Here is a 17705-nt window from a genome sequence, read left to right as displayed (position 1 = left end):
GCTTTCCCTTTCCACATGATCAAACTGCTGCCCCGCCCCCGTGGGCACCAGCTGGTACCCTGGCAGAGCAGTTCTGGGCCTGAGTGGGCCCCCGGGACCCTGCTTTATTTCCAGGAGGTAGTCAGGACCTGGGCACAGGGAGGGGTCTGGCTGCTTTGCAAGACCATTGACGTGGGGTTGTGCCTCCCGATTGTGCCCAAGCCAGAGAATGCCAGAAGAGGCAACACTAAGTAAGGGCTGCAGGGCCGCCCTGAGCCGGGGCCCCCAGGACCAGGGTCTCCAGTCTGGTTCTGCTCACCTTCCAACCTTCTGCCATCAACTAGCCCCCCGGTTGGGGCAAAGCCCAAAGGGGGTCAGTGCTCTAGGGGGGCCAATAATAATAACAACAGCAACTAACAATGCCATTAAATCGGGCTTTCTGAGAGTTGTAGGTATCTCACGACTGTCCAGTGACATAGGTTCTGTTACAGTGTCCATTTTGTGGATGGACAAACAGGGGCACTGGAAGGTTTAGTGACCTGCCCTAGGTCACTCGGTGACAAGTAGCAGAGTGGGATCTGAATGCAGGCGGTCCAGCCCTGGCATCTGGGTTCTTTCCACCATACTCTGCCAGCTCTCTCTCTACCACCATGTCCTCAGCACCTGCTGAGAGCCAGGCCCTGGCTGAGAACTTCACAGGCAGTGTCTCAGCCAACCCTCCCAACCGTCTGGGAGGTAGCTTCTGGGATCTTCCCCATTCCAGGGTCGGGGAACCCATGGCTCAGAGAGATTGACTAAGTTGCTCTGGCCACAGAGGGAGGATGGGGGCAAGGCCAGGTTTGCTTCCAGCCTGTGTGACAACAGTTGAACAGGTTTTCTGATGCCCCCTTCTCCGCATCCCTTTGGGGGTGAGGAAGGATGGGGTCACCGCAGCCCTTGCTGAGGAGAGAACAAGAGAAGGAAGGGATTTCAGTTAGACTCGGGGGAGGACTTTCTCCCAGAGAGGTGGGGGCTCTGGGGGTGGAGTGGGCTGGAGGCTCTTCCTTCTTTCCCCAAAAACAAGCTGTGGAAGGCCCCTGGCTATTGGGGCCGGGGGGAAAAGATGGGGGTAGAGGGATGATAACAGAATGGAAGGAAATGGTCCAGTCACAACCCTATTACTCCAGAATCCCAGTTATTGTTGTTGTTGTTTCTTCATTTTGGCTCCAGCACTCCAACTTGCCCCCGCCCCTTCCTCTGGAAATCTCCTGAACTCCTCCACTCTTAAGATTTGCTCTTTGAGGGGACTCAAGAAATCCAGTCTCCACTCTTCCCAGCAGGGGGAAGGAGACATACTGTACATACTTCTGTGCCAGGCACCCGATGTGCACCAACTTCAATTTTCACAATTTTATAGTCAGTATTCCTATTTTATTAATGGAGGCAGGGTGGAAGAAAGGAGAGGTTAAGTTACTTGCTCAAGGTCACACAGCTGGCCAGCAGGAGAGTAGAATCTGAACTTCTGATCTGGTGTGCTTTACCACCCAGCTCCCCCTTCCCTGCTGAGCTCCTGCGGCTACAGGGGCATGGCCATGTTGACCCCCTTGCCCAGTGGTCAGGGCTTTGGGTGGGTACCTTTGAAACTGGCAGATGCAAAGATAAAGAACATGCCTCATGCCTTTCATTCCCATGGCCCCCAACCTACACGAATTTTCATGGAACCTTGTACATGCTGGCAGAAGTTGGATAAGATGAATGTTCAGGAAGCCCAGATCCCTCCTCTCATTTTCCTGGGGATGGACAGCCCCCCAGAGTGGGATGCTATCCCAGCACTCCCCTCTCAGCCCACCCTGGCCAGAACAGCAGGGTCAGGGAGTCCATTGGCTGCTGTCAGGCAGACCACCCTCATTCAGGGAATTGAGATTCCCACTCTCAGGGATGACCCTAGGGTCCTTTTACCTCCCAATGTCTCAGAGGAACTCCCTCAGGGAATCTGGACACCCTCACTCCCCAGCCCCAAGAAAACCTTGGACACTTACCTTCTTAGCCTGGGAGTCCTGGGGGAGGAGGGGCGTAGGGCCCTGGGAGGGATAGCCTTTGGGCTACAGCCCTCTAGGAAAGAAAATTCATCCTCACCCCTCTACTCCACCAAAGCCCAGAGAAGCTGGGTTCACCAGCCCCCCCCACATGCTCAGTTCCGAGGAGAATGGGGGCAAGTTGGGGAGTTGAGGGAAAGAGGCAGGAGGCTCTGAGCTTCTCCACGCAGCCCTCAGGGCCGGGTGCCTGGGCAGGAGGAGGGGGCAGAGCAGCTGCTGGCGATTTATTAAGCAGTCACGGAAAAATTGGTTTATAAATTAACAGCTGTTTTAACTTTAGGGCCTCTTCTTCAGGGAATGGAAGCAGCCGACTGGACCGGGATCGGAGTGTGTGTGAGGGCTGGTGGAGGGGGTAGGAGGCGGCGGGCTCCGGCAGCTGGCATTCTTCGGGGGCAGCCTCAGCTGGCACCTCGGGGGGCACCAGGCAGTGGCCAGAGCAGGGGGTCTCCAGGTGCCCGGGGCTGAGGCTGCCGCCACCGTGGGCTGCCTGCTTGCTCACTCTTCTCAAAGCCATCCTACCTGAGGGCGCCAGAGGGCAGAGACACCGCTGTACGCATGTCTGCCACCAGAGGGCAGTCTCCACACACGGATTTCTGCTCCCCAACCCTCGGCCCCGCTGTGTGAGTCCAAAATGGGCTGGAGAGAAACCGGGTCCAATGCCGAGCAACAGAGAGGGCTGGTCCAGTGCAAGCTAGCAATCTTCTACTCACCCATCTTGAATGTATTAAAGGCAGCAGTAAAGAGTGAGAGCTCTGGAGTCAGACTGTCTTCTCACGAACCCGGTGAACCCTCTGGGCAAAAGTTCTGAGCCTCATTTGCCTCATCTGTAAAATGGAATGATACTAACGAGGTTTAAATGAGATCATACATATAAATGGCCTAGTTCAGTGCCCAACACAGAGTAAATGCTCCATATATGTCACCCGCTGACAATTTCTATGACTTGTTTATCCATCCATCCATTCATTCCTCAGTCCATCCCCTGCCCGCAGCGCCTCCTGTATTCTGGTCACTCTGGCTGGCAGGTGATGGTGCAAAGACAAATGGTGGGAAGGACACTTCTCAAAACGGTGTGTTAAGAGTTGTGATACAGGGGGACGCCTGGGTGGCTCAGTGGGTTAAGCCTCTGTTTTCTACTCAGGTCATGATCCCGGGTCCAATCCCTGGGATCGAGTCCCGGGGCTCTGCCGGGAGCCTGCTTCTGCCTGCCTCTCTGCCTGTTTGTGATCTCTCTGTCAAATAAATAAATAAAATCTTTGGAAAAAAATTTTAAAATATTAAAAAAAAAAAAAAGAGTTGTGATATAGAGACACCTGGGTGGCTCAGTCATTTAAACGTCTGCCTTCAGCTCAGGTAATGATCCTGGGGTCCTGAGATCAAGTCCTACATCGGGCTTCCTGCTCAGCAGAGAGCCTGCTTCTCTCTCTCCCTCCGTCTGCCTCTCTGTCTACTTGTGCTCTCTCTATCTCTGTCAAATAAATAAATAAAGTCCTTAAAAAAAAAAAAGAGTTGTGACACACACACTGAACAGGGAAAGAAGATTGACTTGGATGGGCAAAAGAGAACATTTTGGGGTGATGAAATGTTCTATATCTGTGTTGTGGTAGTAGTTGTATGTTGTTAAAAATTCTCAAAAACTCATAGAATTGTATATTTTAGGGGCACCTGTGGCTCAGTTGGTTAACTGCCTGACTCTTACTATGACCTTAGGTCTTATCTCAGGGTCCTGGTTCAAGCCCTGCATTGGGCTGTGCACTAGGAGTGGAGCTTACTTAAGAAAGAAGGAAAGAAAGAAAGAAAGGAATGAAGAGAGAAATGTATGTATTTATATTTATATTTGATGGGGGGAAGGCGCAGAGAGAAAGGGAGAGAGAGAGAAACTCAATTGGACTCTTCAGTGAGCACGGGCCTGGAAGCAGGGCTTTATCACATGACACTGAGATCACCACCTGAGCTCAAACCAAAGGTCCAAGACTTAACCGACTGAACGTACCACCCAGGCTCCCCTAAATGTAGATTTTGAAATGATGCATTTTATTGTATATAAACTGATCCAATAAAGTTGATTTTTTAAAAAAAGATTTTATTTATTTATTTGAGAGAGAGAGAGAGAGCAGGGGGTGGGGTGGGAAGAGGGAGAAGCAGGCTCTCCGCTGAGCAGGGAGCCTGATGTGGGGCTCCATCCCAGGACCCTGAGATCATGACCTGATCCAAAGGCAAATGCTTAACTAACTGAGCTACCCAGGTGCCCCCCCATAAAGATTTTTTATTTTGTTTGGTTTGGTTTGGTGCAAAATGGTGGTTTATTAAAGCACGGGGACAGGACCCATGGGCAGAAAGAGCTGCTAAAGTTGATTTTTTATTTTTATTTTTTAAAAGATTTTATTTATTTATTTGACAGACAGATCAGGAGCAGGCAGAGAGGCAGGCAGAGAGAGAGGAAGAAGCAGACTCCTCGAAGGGCAGAGAGTATCCTGGGATCATGACCTGAGCCAAAGACAGAGGCTTTAACCCACTGAGCCACCCAGGCGCCCCTAAAGTTGATTTTTTAAAAAGCACCCATTTCGGTGGTCAAACGGATGGGTATAGATGAATAAATGAACGAATGAATTAATATGTTGAATGAATGTTTCCGATGATTGCGCATCTGTCCTGATAGCACTGTTGTCCTGGCCGAGAGTGCCCTTGCCCTCTCCTCTTCTTGTCCTTGGTTTCCCCCAGAGGCGGGCCTTGGAATTTGCCCCTCCTCCCATCTCTCCACCAGCAGCTTCGACAGGGAAAGATGCCCCAGTGTGCCCAGCTAGCGTTCCCCGGCTTCTCTAAGGTTACTTCCCAGGGCTTCCAGGGCCTCCCTTCCAGCTGCCACATGCCAAGCCGGCCAGCTCTGCTCAGCTCCGTGGTGCCAAGGTCACGGGTGTGATGCCCAACTACAGACCCGCAGTGCCAGCAGCTCAGTCACCCAAACCCTGGCCGACTCCGCCACCTGCTGGCTCTTTTTGGAACAGCACCCCCTGAACTCCAGGGAAGGGGGAATCCACTGCAGACCTGCTAGGAGTACAGCACTGGGCTGGGGGCTTTACTCGTTTTAGCTTATTGAATCGTCACAGCTACCATGTAAGGTGGGCTTTGAAACACGAGAAAACTGAGGCACAGAGATAGTAAGATTTTATCACAGTAAATTATAGATTCCAGATTTCCTACCCAGGTCTGTGCAACTCCCCAGTGTATGTTCTGTCCATCTGACAGTATATTGCTTGGGGGAAGGGAGGGAATATTCTCCATCTTCCACTCTCTCCAACTCCCAGAAGGAATTGCACAGCTTCCCACCTCCCTTCCAAAATCATCTTCCAGAGAAGGTGAATGTTGTGCTTCTTGTATGCTGGGCAGTGGGGCAGCAAGCAGGCAAAGTGAGAAGGACAGGTCTCCAAACAGTAGGTTCAGCCCTACCATACATTAATGGACACGCTACAATTCTTATTTTTGTCTGTCCACACAGAAAGACCCACAGTTCAATCGGAGTTAAGTCAAACAAGGTCTTGATTTTGTTTCTTGGACCCAACCGCCTGTGCTTCTAACTCAAGAATAATAACCGAGGAGTGGCACATTATTTTTACATCTCATTTCCATATGATTAATTCTAAGTCGAAGAGAATGGAGGTCACCCTGGCCCTTTGCTTCTTAGTTCCCATCCCCCATGTGCCTGATCCTGGCCATATCTCGCAGCTCCCCCTGGGCTCCCCCACCCTCACTTAGGCCCACCCCACCCCTTGCCCCTGACTGCATCCCCCCAGGTCCCAGAAGTCCTGTTCCCTTCCTCCTCTGTCACCCACACAGCCCCCGCCACCTGGCCGCCCACCTGAAAAACTTTTCCCCAAGTTCTTGAGAAGTCGCGTAGGAACCAGGAGAGAAAAATCAAAGTAATAAAACCTCATTTAATTCCTAGCGGAGGGCAGAGCTGTGAGCAGCAATTATCTTAATGCTGAGCTATTTTTATTCTCTTTCCATCTCTGTCTTCTGCCTCTCTCCACGTTGAAGCTTTCTTTCTCCCTTTGTCTCTCCGTCTCTCACATGTGTTTTCTCTGTCTCTTTTCACTTTGTCCTGCCTCCCCACCTTCTCTCTCTCACCTCTTGTCCCTGTCATCCTTCTTCCCTTCCTCCCCCTTCCTCTGTCCTGTGCCTGTTCTTCTGTCAGGCTTCCCCACCCCTCTTGGCCCAGGTTTTGTGGGCAGAGCTGTGGGGGCCTGGGCTAAGGCTGGGGGAAAGATCCCCCCCCCTCCACCCCAAGGACCCTATCTTCCAGGCCTAGGCTCACAGGGGGAGTTTACCTTCCCCGCTGCCCCAGCTTGGGTCTGGGGTATTTTTCCAATATGGCCTCCCAGAGCGCCAATCCTTTGGCCAGAAGCTCCATAGCAGAGCTCTGCCTAGTCAAATCAGCCTAGCCGCCAAGGTCCCCAGGGCCTTTCCATTCTGATGCACACCGTCTCATTCAGGTGTGACTGGTGGTGAGGCCTCCCTGTCCCTGTCCTCTTGTCACCCACCCAACTGTCCTCTGTCCCCTTCACCCTGCTCCAGGACTTTCCTACTTCTCCAGCCCTGGAAGCCACAGGTCCCTCACCCTCACCTTGGCCCAGGGCCCACTCAGGTATACTGCCTGTGGAGTGCCTTTCCTGTGCCCCTTTTGGCTTTCAGGCCCTCCTTATTTTGACCCTCTCAAGGCACTGCCAAAGTGCTCTTTGCCACTCCCCAGCACACCCCACCGGGAAGAGGGGTCCAGCCCAAGCCACGGCTGCCAGAGATGCCCAAAACCCTGTGTCACGATCTGGCCTCTGCCTGTTTCCCTGACAAACATATTTGTCGACAAACACAGTGGGATTTGAACCAGGCCTGGGGTTGGGAGAAGTGGAACCGAGTGGCCAGGACTCCCAGCTCCTCTAAGCCAAGCTCTGCTCTCCTGCTTCCCTCTGGGTCACTCTGGGGTACAACACCATGCCCTTGACCCCATTTCCAGGAGACTTCTCTGTTCTCTTGCTTCCTACTGCCAAGGACCCAGCATGCTGGGGCTAGGAGTGGAAAAGTGGCCAGAGGGGTGGGGCAGGGGCGTGCTCCTGGCTGTTCCAGGTCTGAGCGTGACCAGCAGAGAAGACAGCCAACACAAATAGAGCCCCAGGAAGACGCACTCTTATGTGCACGTCTACACATGCTCCCTCTTGGAGCTAAGGAGAAGCGTTTCTGTGTTCTCCCATAGGCCTGCAGAGATACTGAGGGCCTGTACACATAAACAGGGACACTATCCCACAGGGCCAGCTCCTCCTTCTCCCCCTCCAGAGACACACACAGACACCTCTGCAAAGAGAGAGAAGCTCACACCTCAGAAATGAGCACACGCACCTCTCCCCCCAGCTCTGTTCCTGAACGCACCAAACTCACACACGTGATGGCACGTGTACTGGTACAGACAGCCCCCCAACTCTGTCCCCCTGGGCTGGCTCGGCTCCCCCCACCCACTTTAGATCTGGGGAGAAAAGGCAGGAGACACGTGACCCCAGGGTACATCAGGGCAGGGACATATTCCCTCTCCCCCGCCCCCCAGGACCACAACCTCATCTCCCTCTTCCGCATGGGCTAGAGCTGTGGATACAGCCCCTCCACCCCCACCCCCCCACCAGCAAGCTGCCACACGCCAGCCCATCACCTTGACAGCCTCTGACATCCTCCCCCACACCCACACCCTCCCCCAGCACACAGCCTTCCCACACCCTGCCACTCACACCCGCATCTTTGACACTCTGACACACTTACTCACATAGACTCACACACACTCATGCCACACGAACCCCCCACCCCACCCCCCACACACGAGCTCCTAGCTACGGGCACCACAGGGCCCCGGCACTTATACACTCCCTGGCATGATGACTGACACGTGTCCTCCTACACACACCCGCTCTTTCACACTCTCTGGCTCTCTAGGACACCCCCATTCACAGCGTGACATGCTGGTGGTAGTTTCTCGAGGACCTCTCAGGCCTCCTCGCGAAACTTCGAGGACCCAGGCCACGAAGGGGTTAAGGCCAGAGTCCTGTCTCCCCGCTGCCCCTCTCCTCCCCACCCCCCACGACGGCACCCCCGCCCCGCCCCGCCCCGCCCCGGCCTCCCCCTCCATCATCCTCCCCGCTGGACTCCATCAATAATGCAGCTTCAAGTTCTCGGGAGACGGCAGGGGGCCCCCAGCCCGCTCCCCGGGTCCTGGCGCACACTCCGCACCCCCCTCTCCCAGCCCGCGGAGAACACGGTTCTCGGCGCTCATTGGCCACTTCCCGCTGGGCCCTCCCACCCAGCCCCCGGGCGCCAGTCCCAGGCGGAGGGGACTGGCAGGGGACCCCCAAGGCTGGGGCCAGAGGGTAAGACCTGGAGGGACGGAGCCAGGCTGAGACAGAGGCGCAGGCAGAGGAAGGGAGGGAGAGAGAGGAAGGCGGAGACACCCACGGAGACCCTCAGGGAGAGCGAGGGAAGGAGGGAGAGGCGAGACTCGGGGAGAGGGGCAGAGACCCGGAGCGGGCGAGCCGGGAGCCCAGGCTGCAGGCTCCCGGGGACCAGCGCGGCCCGCGCGGCGTGCGAGCCCGAGAGCCGAGAGTCGGGGGCGCTCGGAGCCGGCGCGACCCCCTCCTGCTCGCGCGCCCTCCCCTCGCGGCGCGCGGTATTTTTATCTGAGCGTGAGCCGCTCGCCTCCCCCTCGCCGCGCACAGCCAGCGCTCGCCGCCGCGCCCGGAGCAGCGCGGGGAAGCCGAGTCGGGACCGCAGCCCGGGACCCCGAGACCCCCAGCCCCGCCGGCCACCCCGCCCGCCATGGACCCCAAGGACCGCAAGAAGATCCAGTTCTCGGTGCCTGCGCCCCCCAGCCAGCTAGACCCCCGCCAGGTGGAGATGGTAAGGGGATCGGGCTACACCCCCGGCAGCGCCCCTCAACACACCGCGGGCTCCTCTGGCCGCGGGGCGCTGCCGGGGCCCGACCGGCTTGGGGGTGGGGGAAGACGGGAGAGGCTCCGTCCGTCTCGGACACGCGGGGGCGCGGGGCAGCGCGTGAAGTTCGCTGAGGACTCCGGCAACTTTTTCACCGGGCCGCAGACTGCTGTGCGGCGAGCGCTGGGGGGCCTGGCCGTTCCGGGCCAACCCCGGGTGGGGAGACTGTGCTTTGGACCCTGCACGGTGTCCTCCTGACCGAGGCTGCCCCGGGGACCGCGGCGCCCTGGCCCCAGACGGAGTCGATCGGAAGTGAGACGCGTGGTGCCCTGACCCACGGTACAGAACGGGCCTCCGCCTTGCGGGTCCCGGGCTCTGCCGCCTCTGTGGCCCCACCGTGTGTGCCTGGGCCGGGCCGCGAAAGCCTTGTTCTGACCTCCTTCTGCTGCCGGGCACTATCCAGAACCACAACATGGGGTTGGGGGGCACCAGTCATCACAGAAGCCAGACCCCTTCACAGAGTACTGAGTTCTCTGGAGAGCCTTCCTGGGGGTCGAGGCGCCTGCAGCAGTGGTGGGAGTGGACAGAGGAGAAGAGGGCCTCCGCTCCCCCCCCCCCAAAAGTAGCGTGTTCACTTGTTGCTGAGCTGCGACTGACACCCAGCAGAGCAGTGAGAGTGGAGACAAGTCATTCTTCGGGGAGAGGGGAGGCCATGGGGGAAGGGGAGGTCTGGGTCCTGGGTCTAAGCAGCTTTGGATCTGGAGGGCAGTTTGGAGAGCCCCGCGGCGGGGGGGGGGGGGGGGCGGTGGCAGTTTCAGCTTCATTCACCTGGTTCTCTTTGTGCATTTCCCTGGAGCTTGGAGAGGACCTAATTAACTGACAGTTGGTCTGATTGCCAAGTTGGGGGGGCAGGTACTGGGAGAGCTCAGTGCCCCCCCCACCGCACCCTCTCACTCTTCAGCTTGCCTCACGTACCAAGGAGGGCAACTTTTTGTTTTTTTATGAGCACTGGGCCAAGAGTTTTTCAGCCTTTGAGAGACACTGCTAGAGAGACCCAGACGCAGCCTTCCAGGGATGCCTCCCCGACTGGGTGGGTCTGGGGCTCAGGCCCACACCTGAGCCTCAGTGTGGGGTTGCAGGTGTCTGCCTTGCCCAGACTCAGCCTCCCTCTGTGGCAGGATCCGGTTTCTTTGGAGCCCTTGAGCTGACCTTAGGTGGGTGGGGACAGGTGGGTGCCACGGCCCACAGGGCATCTCCCACAGCCAGCTTCTGGTTCCTGAGGATTGACATCTGGAAAAGCAGGAGAGGACAGGCCTCCTTGAAAGTGAAGGTGGAAAGGGAGATGCCCATTCTGGAAAAGCCATGGAGTGGGACAAGCATGGACTAGGAGTCAGCGATGGGCTTTTCTTCTTTCTCTGCCACTTCGAGCTGGGTGGCCTTGAGCCCTTAGCTCTTGGAGCCCTGGGTTTTCACCTCTCAAATGAGGGGGTTGGGTGAACTATAGAGTTCCTTTCAGCTCTGACAGTCTTTGATTCAAAGGCACCCTGGGGATTTCAAAGCACTGTTCCCTGCTGCCTGTGGAGGGGGGGTGCAGGTGTCTGTCCTGCTCCCCTCCCCCTCGCCCCACCTCTTTCTCCATCTCCTTAGATCCGGCGCAGGAGGCCAACCCCTGCTATGCTGTTCCGGCTCTCAGAGCACTCCTCGCCAGGTGGGCCCTTCCCCCCTTCCCCGCTGCCCCAGCCCTTGCCCCACCCTAGCTCTGATACCTTCTCAGGGCCCTTGCCAAAGTCCCAAGAGTAGGAGACGGAGCAGAAGATGAGGGGGAGGGGGTGAGGTCTGGGAGCCCAACTCTGCTGGGTTCATTTATTGCCCAGGCACCTTCCAACACCCAGAAGGAAAGGGCACACTTTCCCTTTCCCCAGAGCTTGAGCCTTTGGGGAAAGTAATTCAGATTCTCTTTCTCTCTTCCCTTTCCTCCCCGTCTTCTCTCTTCTTCCTTCGGTTTTCCTTGGTTCATTCATGGCCTCCCTCAGAGGAGGAGGCCTCCCCTCACCAGGTGAGTTTCCAAGGGCCCCTGGGAGCCCTTTGTGGTGGGCTGGACAGGATTCCTCCCAACTAACACAGGGTGCCTCCCAGAGGACACATTAGGATATCCACTGGCACCTTGGTAAGAGGGCCTGGTGCCAGGGTCCCACTGGAACAGACTTCCGAGACCTTGTCTCTCCTCTGCTCAGACTCGAGCTGGGCCTCCAGAACCCTGGATTCTGCCCTGAGCCAGACCACAACTTATGGAAGAACCCCCCGCCCTGCCCCAACCAAAGCAACAGGGCAGCCTGGCTGGACCAGAGCAGTTGTGGGTGGCCTGGGCTGCCAGGGTGGGATGGAGTGGAGGAGGAGTGAAGGGAGGGGCCTCTGGTGAGCCTGTGTAACCTGGCACTTACCCCAGCAGAGAGCCTCAGGAGAGGGCCACCACCTCAAGTCGAAGAGACCCAACCCATGTGCCTACACACCCCCCTCGCTGAAAGGTACTATCCCCCCCCACCCATCAGTCTGGTTGGCTCCTTCACCCAGGAACCAGGCTGACACTGGGGGGAGGGAGGTGAAATGTTGAGCTTTTATCAATGGGGAGGGATTGTCTTGTAGCCCCACCACTACTTAGGGACCAGATCTTTCTTAACTTGGCCTTGTAAAGAAGGGGCTCAGGGGCTGAAAGGGGTGGCTGAGGGCCTCCAAATCAGGTTGTGGGGTTGAAAGAAAAGAGGGGACTGGCCTGAAATAACAAGTATCATCAACATAAAGAGATACAGCTCTCTACCTCCTCTTTGCAAATGTGTGCCAGACCACCTGTCCCCCCCCCCCCCGCTCGATTCCCCCCACCCCGGATCTCCCCCCCCCAAACATGACCTTTTCCAGGTGCAGCCCTTGCTCCCTTCTCCCACTGGAAGAACATTTGCAAGGTCAGCAGACTGGTTCCTCCTTGGTCCTGCTTCTCGTTTCTATATTGAAACACAAGTCATTCCTAGAGCACGCACTTAGAGGACACCTAGTGTGTGCCAGGCCTCACAGGTGGGCACTGGGCAAGATGGGAGGAGTCAGATTTGACCCTCGCCCTCCTGGGGCCTTTTGCTTCAAGGGGTGGTGGGCGAATTACAGAGGAGAGGAAGGTTAAGCCTGGATTTGAAGGATGAGTTGGGATTCGACAGGCAGTCAAGGCGTGGAAAGGCATTCTAGGAAGAGGAAAGGAAATGTGCACAGGGGAGGCAGTGTGAAATCGCAGGGAGTCTTTAGAGTCCGTCTGGAGACTTGGCTTCTCACGGGGAAGCTGGGGAACCTACACCTGGAGGAGAGAGCTTGGAGCTGGGGGCCTGGGGAAGGTCTCTTCCTAACTTAGCCAAAGAATGCCTTCCCACCCCCATCTCAGCTCTGGCCTGAGGCTCTTCCTGCCTGGCCAGCCCTCTCCTTCCACAGAGGGAGGAGACCGGAAGGGTGTGCTGGGAGCTCCCTCTGGGGTGGGTTTAATGAGTTCCCAGCACCAGCCAAGGTCAACAGGTGCACCTGTCAGCCTACCTGTCTTCCTGCCTGCCAGGGTTAGGAGCAGAGAAGAGAGGGTAGGAGGAGAAGGGAGAAGGGCAAGTTCATTTTCTCTTCCCCCTAGGACAGAAAGAGGAAGGGACAGCATGTGGGCAGTGGGTACAGCACCAGGAAGGACTTCCCACCTGAGCGTTGTGGGGGAAGGCCAGCCCCTGAGGGAGGGATGAGGGAGGTGGTGGCATCTTCTCAGGAGAGAAAAGAAGTTTCTCTCTTTCCTCCCTACTTTGGGCTGAGGAGGGCTGAGTGGATGTGAGGGGCCAGAACTGTGCCTTGGACTCTCGGTCATGAGCTTGGGGCAGAAGGCTGGGGTGAAGAGGATGGACTTCCCGAGTACCCTGCCAGGGCTAGAAATGGGCTCCCCCTCATTGCTCCTTTGGGCCACCCCTTAGCAGGGTCTGTGTTGGGAGAGGCAGGGCATTCTGGGGGCTGTGCTGGAGACAGTCTAGCTTTGAAAGGGGAGCTTGGGTTGGGCCCCAGACTTGGAGTCCAGGACCCCAGAAATGAGCCAGAGAAGAAGACAGCCAAGGGTGAGGGGGAGACTGGAGAGGCACAATGGGAGGCGAGGTGCGAGGGAGGCACACGGGGTGACAGCATGGGTGGGCTCCGCATACCTATTGTCACTGTGGCTCAGGAACTAAACTCTCCTCCCCTGATTGGGGGAAGGGGAGAGGGCGGTTGCTGGAGCAGCCACCTCCTCTCCGCCCTGCCCCCCAACCCTCAGAGGACCCTTCTGTACCTGGAGAACCCGATTTTGCAGGCCTTAGCCCCTTTCCAGGCAAGGGAAATCTCCTGGCAGGGTTGGGGGTTTGTAAGGGGAGAAGCCAAGGGTTCCAGGGGAGGGTGGACAACACCGGGGTCTTGGCTTGAGGGGGACTCTCCAAGGCCAGGCTCTCACTTGGCTCAAGGTGATGCTCTGCTGCGTCCCCAAGGCCAGGGCAGGGCGATCTATTGCATTTTTATTGCCTGGGTAGTTTGCCCAGAGCCCGCGGGAGGCACTGGGCTGGGAGCCTGGGGCAGGGCAGGGCAGCGGGCCCACACAATGCGCCCTCTGTGCCTGTCCCAAGTTGGCAGGAGTGTGGTGCCCTGTTCGTTGCACCGGAGGTTTCCAGCCTGGCCCTCCCAGTCTGGGCTTTCTGAGGGGAGGGCCTGCCTGCCACCCGAGAAGGAGCTGTAGCAACCGCAGCCCCTAGCTTGTCAGCTCCTGTCTGTGAGCTGTGAGGTCTGCTACCGGAGGGCTCTGAAGTCTCCCCCCTTGCCCCACCCCCAGTCCCCTGTTGCTTCTGCCCCAGACACTCCTCACAGCATCCCCTCAACCCCTGCCATTCCCCTAGAATCCCCCAGCCATGGCCCCTTTCTCCTAAGCCCCTGGGCCTTTACATCTTTTGGAAACTTCTCCTCAGCTGCCCACACTGTTCCTTTCCTATCCCAGCAGGCCTTGCTGGTGTTGGGGGGGTGGGTGGTGTTTGCTGCTTTCTAGGTCACCACAGAGGGAGCTGGAAGCTTGGGGATGTGGGTCAAGATTGTGGGGGCTGCGTCTGAGCACGCCACATCCCCAGGCACCAACTTGATGGGCTGTAGACTGTTCTGTCCTCCGTCTCCGAATTGTTCCCAGCTCAGCACCTGGGGCAGAGATGTGTGGAGTGGCACCTCTGACAGGGGCAGTGCGAGGAGGTGGGGACCAAGCCCAGCAGGATCGGGGTAGGCAATGAGCCCTAGGCAGTCTGGACCCTCCACTAGAAACTGAGAGGGACAAAGCCCACAGGCCCTGGGCCCACGGGTCCTGGGCCTTCTAGCCGGGGCTGTAACTAGTGGACACAGTCTCCAGTACCGGGTCCTTGGAGAAGCAAGCATCCCAGCCACGGAATGTTAAGCTGCTGCTCTACCTGCCTGGTCTTGTCTGGCTTGGTACCCTGTGGTTCTGGGGGGGCCCCCTGGTGCCAGCCTCCAAGAAGGTCTGCCTCACAGGACAGCTTAGGAGCCAAGCGCAATTAAGGGTCTACCCCCTGCTGCTTCTGTCCTGGTCTGGCCACCAGCAAGACTGACCTGTGACCTTTAGCTTTTGAACTAGACCCCTGAGTGAGTTAGCCATGCACCAGGCCACGTGCCTCTCCAGCGCCATGGGCCCCCGGTCGGCCGGGCTCACCCCTGCCTTCCTGGGGCCCCATGTGCCAGCCGTGCAGCGCATTGCTGAGTCGCACCTGCAGTCCATCAGCAACCTGGGCGAGAACCAGGCCTCCGAGGAGGAAGATGAGCTGGGGGAGCTGCGGGAGCTGGGCTACCCAAGAGAGGAAGACGAGGAGGAGGAGGAGGACGATGACGAAGAGGAGGAAGAGGAGGAGGACAGCCAGGCTGAAATCCTGAAGAGTAGCAGGGGGCCTGGTAAGCTGAGGGGGTGGGGAAGCCTGGTGGGGTCCTCCCTGAGTGTCCTGGGGCACCCCTCCCAGTTCATAGCTTTTCATACATGTAAACCGCCATCGCACGGCGAGGGCCTCCCCATCCTCCCACCCACCCACAAGGTGCTCTACTGGATATCTGGGCTGCTCCCATCCTGATCCTGTTCCTCTCCTGATCAAGTCGTCCCCAGTAATTCCTCTCTTCCTTGAGGATTACGGCAAGGCCACATGAGGTTTGAGGCTAGACCCAAGAAAAGACTTCCCGGCCATGGCCGCGAGGGGCTACAGGAGATGCAGGGATAGAAAACTAAAAGGGTCCAATGTCCCCATTTCCTGCATTTTTAAACGTAGGATGTGGTTTCTGCTGGGAGGCAAAGAGCAGGTTCCTAAGTCCTCCCCAGGAGGCTGTTTCTCCCCCTTTTATTTCCTGGGCTGGGGTGAGGGGGTGGGGGTGGTGAGAGGGTGCCCTCTAGTGTCTAGATGAAGAATCTGGGATTCTGCGTTTCAACTCCAACTGCGAGGTAAGAGAGGGGTCCAGAAGGGACCTAAGACCTACACAAAAGACCTCAGAGCTAGAGGCCCCAGACCCAGAAATCTCCACGGAGGGTCCCAAGGCCCAGAGAATTCCTAGGCAGCAGAAAGATCTCTGCCCCTCCCATAGCTGTGTTTTCCATGCTTAGCTATGGAAAGCTGTGCCCTATCTATCCCTCCCGGTGCATGTTAAACTTTCTGGTCCTATTATTTATGGGGATGAGAAACATTCGACCACCCCTGCTTGCAGTGTCCAGCCCTTGCACCCAAACAAAATGGTTTGGACCCCCTCTATCTCTGGCAGTGGGGGATCAACACTGGAGCAAAAGCTTTAGGTAGAAGTTGAGTGAACTCCCCGGTGAGACCCTTAGGACAGGTCGAGAGGAAGCAAGAGCAGACCTTCCTTCTGGAAAAGCAGCAGGGCAGAGGGTCAAATGGCAAGATTACCAAGGAGAGATATTGATCACCACCACTCCCAGAGTGCGGGTTTGGTCTGGTCAGCCTATTAACTAGTCTCTTATTTAAGATAATCTATGCAATTTCCTTCTCACCATCCCCTTCAGAGAGGTAGTAACTGACTTATCGAACTCACATAGCTAGTCACTGGGACAGCATTCTTTTTTTTTTTTTTTTTAAGATTTTTATTTATTTATTTGACAGAAGAGAGATCACAAGTAGACAGAGAGGCAGGCAGAGAGAGAGAGGAAGGGAAGCAGGCTCCCCGCCTATCAGAGAGCCCGATGTGGGACTCGATCCCAGGACCCTGAGATCATGACCTGAGCCGAAGGCAGCGGCTTAACCCACTGAGCCACCCAGGCGCCCAGGGACAGCATTCTTAGTCCAGCGTTCTCTCCATCATACCATGATGCCCTCAGAAAGCTTAGCCTCAGCCATTAGGCTCCGCTCACGCTCCAGGAGGGCTGCTGAACGGATACTTAGAGTCTGTGTTCTTATCCCTTCATTCCCATTCCCAGCTGGGCAGAAGACAGCTTGTGGCCAGGGTCTGGAAGGACCCTGGGAGCGCCCACCCCCTCTGGATGAGCCCCAGAGAGATGGAAGCTCCAAGGAACAAGTGGAAGATCTGGCACTAAATGGTGAGGCGTGGTGGTGGCGGATGGGGAGGCGGGGCTGGGATTTTTGTAGGCGTGGCCAAGCCCTGACTCCCTCCGCTTGCCTTGCAGAGCCTGGGGAGGAGCCACAGCGCCCCGCCCACCCTGAGCCTGGCACATAGGCAACCGTCCTCGCATCGCTCAGAAGGAAGTGGAGGGGGCATTGCTGTTCCCCAGAAATCCGCTCTGTCCCCACCCTATTCTGTATCCTTCCCCCTCACTCGCTAGGGCTGTGGCTTCTGACTTCTAGAAGACTTAAGGCTGGTCTGTGTTTGCTTGTTTGCCCACCTTTGGCTGATGCCCAGAGTCCCTGGGCACTTGCTGCCTGATGCCTACCCCTGCCAGTCATTCCTCCATTTACCCAGAGGGAGGCGGGATGTGAGAGAGTTTGCAGTGGATAATCCGGTAAGGGTTGGGGGCAAAGGTTTATCTTTCACAATTCTACTCCCCAGACCCTTCTCCTGGGCACAGAAAACCCACAGGGCAGGACCCTAAGATCTGGGGAAAGAGGGTACTGAGAACCTGTAGGTGCCCTTAGACCCTTCTCCATCCCCTCTCCTATGGGGAATTTCAAGTTACCACCCCTCTCTGTCTTCTACCAGGGCCCAGGATTCAGGCATCCTTCTCCTCAACCTCATCATTTTAGAAATCTTACCTTTATCACCCCTGCTCCCCAGCCTGGGTGCCTGGAAGATGGATTAGCAGAGGCTGCTTTGTTGCGTTTTGTTTGTGCTTTGATGCCAGGAATGCCGCCTAGTATATGTCCTTAGGGGGGCACACGGTGGGGAAGCCAGGTTCTCCTTGTCCTCCAGCTGCTCTGCCCCCTTCCCCTCGTCCCTGACTCCAGGCCTGAACCACTTCTGTGCCGTAATAAATAAATCTTTGTAAATAACCGTGCTGAGACTTCTCTTTCAGGTAAAAGGAGAGGGAGGAGGGGAAGACGGGGTCCCCTATGTGGAAGACCTGGTGGGTAGCCACCTCGACCCTAGTGTCTGGTCCTCTAGTCTGGATCTTTCCTGCAGACAAGGTCAGAGCACTCTTAGGAAGGACCACAGGAGTACCCTAGG

At 56.8% G+C, this 17705-nt stretch overlaps 1 protein-coding gene across 3 annotated transcripts; it reads left to right on the top strand.

Moving 5' to 3' along the window:
- Positions 1–8261: 8261 nt before the first annotated feature.
- Positions 8262–17530, top strand: PPP1R1B (protein phosphatase 1 regulatory inhibitor subunit 1B). Of its 3 annotated transcripts, XM_013062583.2 has the most exons (8): positions 8262–8455; positions 8801–8981; positions 10662–10722; positions 11048–11070; positions 11461–11539; positions 14778–14984; positions 16504–16623; positions 16711–17530. In XM_013062583.2, the coding sequence occupies exons 2-8, from the start codon at positions 8901–8903 to the stop codon at positions 16758–16760; spliced, it is 621 nt and encodes a 206-aa protein (XP_012918037.1). In that variant the 5' UTR covers positions 8262–8455; positions 8801–8900; the 3' UTR covers positions 16761–17530. The 3 variants fall into 3 exon arrangements, with proteins under 3 accessions (XP_012918037.1, XP_004764716.1, XP_044926287.1); XM_004764659.3 differs by having other exon boundaries at positions 8262–8981; positions 11464–11539; XM_045070352.1 differs by having other exon boundaries at positions 8262–8981.
- Positions 17531–17705: the final 175 nt, after the last annotated feature.

This window comes from Mustela putorius, unplaced genomic scaffold (assembly GCF_011764305.1).
Source record: "Mustela putorius furo isolate JIRA1106 unplaced genomic scaffold, ASM1176430v1.1 tig00003962_pilon_pilon_pilon, whole genome shotgun sequence".
In the NCBI taxonomy this organism is placed as follows: Eukaryota; Metazoa; Chordata; class Mammalia; order Carnivora; family Mustelidae; genus Mustela; species Mustela putorius.
The sequence above is the reverse complement of the archived record's forward strand: the minus strand, read 5'-3'. Positions and strand labels throughout refer to the sequence as shown.